At 32.1% G+C, this 7,944-nt stretch overlaps 1 protein-coding gene across 1 annotated transcript in view; it reads left to right on the top strand.

Moving 5' to 3' along the window:
- The first annotated feature begins 727 nt into the window (after window positions 1-727).
- Window positions 728-7,944, top strand: part of LOC137620891 (G-protein coupled receptor GRL101-like) — a 464,398-nt gene continuing 457,181 nt past the window's right edge. The window contains exons 1-2 of the mRNA XM_068351336.1: window positions 728-755; window positions 1,113-1,235. Of these exons, the coding sequence (XP_068207437.1) occupies window positions 728-755; window positions 1,113-1,235 (151 nt within the window). The remainder of the gene's footprint in view (window positions 756-1,112; window positions 1,236-7,944) is intronic.

Here is a 7,944-nt window from a genome sequence, read left to right as displayed (position 1 = left end):
AACCTAGCCGCTTCCAGAATTCATAGCTTTGTCAGCCTCATTTGCTTTCCTGTCCAAATGCTCTCTCCATTCATTTCTGGCTTTTCTTTTGACCTCGCTATCAATACTGGAGTACTGGATATATAATTAGCCTTTGGGGGTAATGTCCATGCAGGACAATTTCCGTTGACTGAAGTTTTTCAAATCCAATACTATAAAATTAACTTACAAATGAGTATATATATATATATATATATATATATATATATATATATATATATATATGTATGTATGTATGTATATATATGTGTATGTATATATATTTGTATGTATGTATGTATGTATGTATGTATGTACGTGTATATATATATATATATATATATATATATATATATATATATATATATATATATACACATATATATATATATATATATATATATATATATATATATATATATATATATATATATATATATATTTGTGAATTAATTTTATAGTATTGGATTCGAAAAACTTCAGTCAAAGGAAATTGTCCTGCATGGACATTAACCCCAAAGGGTAAGTATAAATTCATTGGTACCTTTAGCAAAAATTATTGTATTTTATTCATTCACAGATAAGTCTAGATTTAAAGCCCATTTTTAGAGTATCCAATTTGTATGCATAAATATTGTAGGCGTTCTTGCATGTGAAAGAATTAGGGCTGAGAGTTGTTGAAATAGGTGTACAAATAGGATGTGTTAATATGAAGGGGCAAGAGGAAGATTTAAAAAGTGATGTAAAGATACAGAAGAGAGAAAGTTATTGGAAAGGAAAGGATCCCCATTCATGAAGCGAGAGACTGCCAATTAGAAGCGGTTGGCGCATTGTAATATAAAGGTGTTGTTAGTCTTGCTACCGGTGAACAATATATTATGTGTATGAAGTGGCTAGTGTTATGGAAGTTTTCTACACTTGGAAGTCATCCATGATTCACCAATTAAAGTATATGTGGCAATTATCTGCATTTTTTCTGGAGTCATCGTCTTCTAGGGGATCTGTCTCCTTCTTCTTTTTTTTTTTCTTTTTGAAGATAAAAGAATTATGTTTCGTTGAATCCCGTATTGATTTGCTTTTAACATTCTTTTCAGATTACCGCACTTGCTTCTATGGCGAATTCAAGTGCGCAAACGGCGAGTGCATCAGGCCAGGGCTCGTGTGCGACGACGTCGTTGACTGTATTGATGGAACTGACGAAACCCAGTGCCGAGCAGGTTAGTGGAAATTCTCCCAATAAAGTAAACTGAGTTTGGAGCTTACTTATAAACAGTTTAGTAAATGATTTTCACGACCTTATTAAAGGACTCGAAATGGCACGTTTTTACGATGTATTTTATGTTGCTGACATGTCTCTTTTTATAGTTTATATATGAAAGATTTATTTTGATGTTGTTACTGTTCCCAAGTGTTTTATTTCAATTGTTTATTACTTCTCTTGTAGTTTATTTATTTCCTTATTTCCTTTCCTCAATGGTCCATTTTCCTTGTTGGAGCCTTTGGGTTTATAGCATTCTGCTTTTCCAAGTATGGCTATAGCTTAGCTAGTAATATAATGATGATTAGAAAACCACATTAGAATATGTTTTTATATCTTTAGGTTATCGTTTCATAAGGCTCATACTGAGAATGATCTTGTAGCCACACCTAGCATATTTACATTTAAAAGCTCTGTGTTGCACGGTTTCATTCGTAATTAACTACTGGCACTTGACCAAAGCAGCGAAAAGCATTTTACCATTGTAAAAGAGCTCTCAATGGTTTGAAGAGTAAAGGCGACAAGTCATTGTTAATAGGTTTGTGTGAAGCCCTAACGGTGACCATAAAGTTTGTCAATGCCCTTCCAGGACCTCTTGCCAACTCGATAGACGTCAGAAGTGAGGTTTCGTTGAGAGTTGCCCGATGCTTGAGCTTGATGAGAATTCTTTGGGAATTATTGTCGTTTTGTTATGGCAGTTCAGAATTTGAAAGACTTGCTTTGGAATCTCACTTAAATTTTTGGCTTCGAAACTTGTCATTTAGATAAACCTTCATTTTTTATGACGCTTTTGTTTTTGCTTCTTCAAACGTAAAAACTACAAACAAAATTATAATTTCCGTACAATAAAGATAATTGTAATATAGCCCATTTAGGCTAAAAATAGGGGACTTTGTTCATTCTTATGGATTTGATAGGACATACAAAACTCCTACCTTCAAGTAATAACGTTAGCTGTAAAGTGACTAAATGTTTAATTATCTTATAAGCTAAGTTATGGAGCATCGGGTGTTCGTAGTACCTGGATGGGTGACGAACGTGCCATGTACGACTTTTTTTACACTTAACAATCATGAATATGCACGACTATGGATAACTTTTTTCTTTAAACTTGCGTAAAACTTGAAGAGTCGTACCTTCTGCATACATACGGACGCGTACACACATACACACACACATGTATACAGTATATATATATATATATATATATATATATATATATATATATATATATATATATATATATATATATATATACATATATATATGTTACTCACACACTAACATAACATATATAACTATATATACATATATTATGCAGTATAGTACAAAATTTATTTATTTTGTATGTATATATTTATATATGCTTATATATACATATATATATATATATATATATATATATATATATATATGTGTGTGTGTGTGTATGTATGTATGTATGTATGTATGTATGTATAGCATGGACAGTGGCTCGAACACTAACCGTGCAAATATTACTACGATAAAGCAGTTATCAAGAGCTATCTCAATTTCATACATTTTTCTGTTGATAAGGCTAATCATGACAGCCTTGTGTTGCTGTCACCTATAACCAATCTATTCTACATTTCGTCAATTCTAAAAAATTAAAGTGAGTATCATGATGTATAGTCATACGGGTTTAATAAAATAACACACTCACTGTATATTTGTATGTTTTGATTATTTCTGCTGGGTAAGTTCGCAGATTTATGTTTATTTGTTTTCACACGAATATTTTCCAACGAAATTTTTCTCTTTTATAATCGTTGGGACGTGCTCACTCGTAGGTCCAATTACCTTGACTATGTCCAAATTGCTTTGTCTATCCTCTCCTTTCTGCGGTTAGTAATGTTTTCGTTTATCTTTCTGCTAGCTCTTTTATCGTCTAATATTTCCCATATTTTTATAAGTTTTTCTCTTTTTTTTCTTTTTCTTTAATCAACTGTTTCCTTTATTCATCTCCTGCATTTTTTCTTGTTTGCTATTCCTTTCATTTCTTTATCCCAATACTGATTTACCCTTTCATTCATAAGTGATTCCGTTGTTTTACTTCATTCAGTGTTTAGGTTTCATTCATATTTTCTTTGTTTTTGTTATTAATCTAATAATTGTTATTAATCGAATAATACTACTTCATTAATTAGCTTCAGGAAATTTTAGAATACGGAGAAAAATATAAAATCCTATTCAGATTTCGGCAAATAATTCGAATTGTTGAGTGGAACGATGCTTCGTCGTATTTTCAAAGGTTTGATGAATATCAAGATAGCTTCCACTGTTTTTGCATTAATTGAGAAATTAATTTAGTTAATCGCTTTATATTTATTTTTTTTTCACCTGTGAAGAATTGGATATTACCTGTTATTAATTTTTCTTTAGTAATGCTTGATTTAAAAAAAATCATGAACTGCTAAACACCAACCACCCGCACTTGCGCGCGCGCTCAAACACATTATATATATATACATATATATATATATATATATATATATATATATATATATATATATATATATATATACATATATATATACACATACATATATACACATACATATACACATATATGCATGCATATATATATAAATACATACACACACATATATATATATATATATATATATATATATATATATATATATATATATATATACTGTATATATATATATATATATATATATATATATATATATATATTTGTGTGTAAGTATGTTTGTATGTAGGTATGTCTACTTATGTGTTATATATAAACTTGTGTTGCTCGCATTGAAGGTAGAAAATGTAAATGGTCATTCCCTTCACGTAACGGAGAGTATCGTCGTCGAACTTTATTGGCAAGGGACTTCTTAGATTTTGACATTATTAGTTGAGACGTTACAACAGCCCCAATCTCCAGTCCTCTTGCGATTAAAGTTTCGTGAACTATGAAAAGTTTAAAGAGCTTTTATATAACTTGATTGGTCCCCATGAGAATGTGTGACATTTGTATAGGGCTTGGAGGAATTATTCCAAGGTGTAGGACATCCTTGATTCTTCCCACTCTTATTTCATTTTGCTGATCTTTCTTGTATAGGATTTTAGAGTGATGTAAAAAGCACAGGTTTCTGTGATGTGACTCCTGCATTAATAATTATATACCTTATAAGATGATATCACTATGTTTTAATACTCTTCCAGATGAAATGATGAGTCATAGATATAGAAAAATTATATGCATACACATACTCACTCATGCATATATATATATATATATATATATATATATATATATATATATATATATATATATATATATATATATGTGTGTGTGTGTGTGTGTGTGTGTGTGTGTGTGTCTGTGTCTGTGTCTGTGTCTACACATAACATAAATATATATAGAAAATATTTATAACGCTGTACCGTAGGATGCATCCACTTTATGATTACTAGCTCACTTCCACAATATATTTGTACTTTTATTTAATTTCTTTCCTTCTTTTTTCCGTACCATTCTACCTCTCCATTTACTTCCTTTGCATATTTCTCGTCTATTGATGATATTTGTTTTTCTTTGTTTAGTTAGCAGGATCTCTTTTCTTACGAATAATCCATGGATGCATCCATGAGTGTTAAAATTCAGAAAGTAACTGATCCCAATGGAGACTTCCCTCCCTGGGAAAATTAAAGTCGTGGTTTTCTTACACACAAACCATTTAATCACTATTGTTAAAAGAGCTTGAATTATTGTCTCGTTTTTGTTGCAAAATTTCTGTGTTCGAATACATTCGTACCCCCTTCCCTTTATTTACTCCTGTTTACATCATTGCATTTCCTTTTTCCATAGATTCACAAAGTAATGTGCGTACTTTTGTGTAAAAAATTACATATTTTAGCGATTGAAACTAATTTCTCATTCATGGTGCTCACTAATTAATTGAAAAAGTGTCGTTAATTAATTATACCGTATTCCTTTGAAAGAAAGAAGACGAATATTAAGATCATCAATCTGTTAATTTTTAACTGTTTTAATTCTATAAGTACTAAACTTGTCCGTAGTTACATGCAACTCCCCCAGAACAAACTAAGCGGGTCAACAGTAATGATTCTTGTTAAATGTAACTCATGAATGAAAAAAAGTGAGCTTACGTGATAGGACTAAGATTATTAATATTCATCCAGTGAATTCAAAGACGAAAATGCATAGCCGTTTGTTAGTATATTCGAGAGATTGTCTCTGCCTCATCAGCAACACCCATTATGCTGCATTTTGACGATGATGGTATATTCTAATGGTGTGTGTAGATGTTTGCTACGATATTAGATGAACTTATGCTAAAAAAGAGGCCTTTGAGAGTCGCTATATGCATATGGCCTAATGTTACAGCTGAATAACAGGTCATAAAAACATTTATTATTATTATTATTATTATTATTATTATTATTATTATTATTATTATTATTATTATTATTATTATTATTATTTTTACAACCCTAGTTGTGATATAAAAAGAGACTTAACATTGAAAACCTTCATTGCAAGTTTGAACTTTAAAAGGTCCACCGATTCAACTACCTGTTTAGGAAGATCACCACCTTGGTCATAGTTGGAATGAAACTTCTAGAATACTCTGTAGTATTGAAGTTCATGATGGAGAAGACAATAAATTAGAATTAGCTGCATACCTAGTATTACGAACATGATGGTACTATCTGGGAAGATCTGAATGCAAAAGATGGTCATAATGTACAGTAATGAAAGAGGTTTTATGTAGCTGCGAAGGTATGAGATTGACCTGAGGTCTGTGTAATCAATGTTACATATATTGTCACATAAGATGCATGGGGCTACGCGATAGAGATGGGCAAGATACTTAAGATATTTCCAAAGCCTGAACTGTAGACTAGCTATGGAATAAATGGGCAAATAGAACAACGCTGTGGTGTAAAGGCAGCTCTTAGAAACAGTAGAGCATTTCTGTTACCTGGGAAACATTTTGACTGCAGCAGTTGAGAGCTAGTTGGAACATGAGTATATGTAATTTAGATGATATACAGAGAAATAGCCGAATTGATGATAAAGAGATGTCCCATAAAAAGAGAGAACAAAGACTTATGATAAACATCGGAAACGTGGCCAATGACAGAAAAAGGGGAGATATTTTGAATTGGGAAAACAGTAGTTAAGCTTTATTTTCGCAGATAAAAAATGTCTAGAAGCATAAATTGAGATCCTTTGGAAAAACGGTAAGAATGGTCGAGTAGGTTAGAAAAGCACTATATGGAAGGAAGAGTACGTAGACGTGTAAGAGGCCACGGAAAAATCTTCGATGTAAGTGACAGAAGTAAACCAAGCCTGTAAAGAGCACAGGGTTGAACAAAGGAGATTTGAGAAATTTTATTTCACGCTTAACCTTGCAAAAGAAAAGGTTTACAGTAAAGAACAAACGTTTAGTATGGGAATTTTTCTGTCCTTTTGGATCTTTACGAACGCCGTTCAGATACTAGAAGCTGGTAAGACCCAAACAGCTCCAGTCTCTTGCTTATTCAACCTGGGTGTGTTGGATTAAACTACAGAATACAGATATGAAGTTTCAGGCCTTATTATACCCGCAATAACTAGAGAGTTTTGGTTAATCTGATTCCCAAGACCCAATTGATATCGTAATTAGCCTGAAGGTTTTAAACATAAATTTGCATCAAATATGTTCCTTGTTTGCATAGATTCCAACTGAACCTTTGATTTTTTATTTGACTTTTTTAACGAAATGTTGATGTATTCTGTATATATTGGCCTTGCAACTTTTATTTTATAATAGGTCATGAGTCATCTCCAGTCACACTATTGTCGTTGTTGTGGCTGGGATTATAATATTTATTAATTATCAACCTCTTTTTTCGTCTCTTAATTCAGTGTCGTGTAATAACCTGTCATTGGTGAATTATTTTCTCATTAACTCTTCATCGCTTCAATGGAATTTCTTGTCGCTTATTACTCCATCATTATAGGAGACGTCCCTTAATTTTCTTAATTATTATCCTGCCAAGGATGAAGTTCACCCTTTTAAGCAAAGCACTCTCTGAGTTGTATCGTCCTTGAACTTACCTTTCAGACAAATACAGAATTAAACAGATTTTATTTTGACTTTATCATAGGTTGTAGGTAGTACGTTGGCCAAGGAACCTGCCATCCGTTGAGATACTATCGCTCGAGACTTATTGAGTTCTTTAACTGGCCACATTGGATCCCTCTCTCTGGTTATGGCTCATTTGTCATTGCCTACACATACACCGAATAGTCTGGCCTATTCTTTCCACATTGTCTTTTGTCCACATACACCTGACAACACTGAGATTACCAAACAATTCTTCGCAAAGGGTTAACTACTGCACTGCAATTGCTTAGTGGCTAATTTCCTGTTGGCAAGGGTAGAAAAGAGACTTCAGCTATGGTAAGCAGCTCTTCTACAAGGAGACTAGAAAATCAAACCATTATTCATCTCTAGTCTTGGATAGTGACATAACCTCTTTACTATGGTATGGTCTTCCACTGTCTTGGGTTAGAGTGCTCTTGATCTCTCTCCCTCTAGATTTTAAAGTTTTTATAGTTTATATGTGAAGGATCTAATCTAATGGTGTTACTGTTCTTGGAATATTTCATTTTGATT

Source organism: Palaemon carinicauda, chromosome 27 (assembly GCF_036898095.1).
Source record: "Palaemon carinicauda isolate YSFRI2023 chromosome 27, ASM3689809v2, whole genome shotgun sequence".
Lineage (NCBI taxonomy): Eukaryota > Metazoa > Arthropoda > Malacostraca > Decapoda > Palaemonidae > Palaemon > Palaemon carinicauda.
The sequence above is the reverse complement of the archived record's forward strand: the minus strand, read 5'-3'. Positions and strand labels throughout refer to the sequence as shown.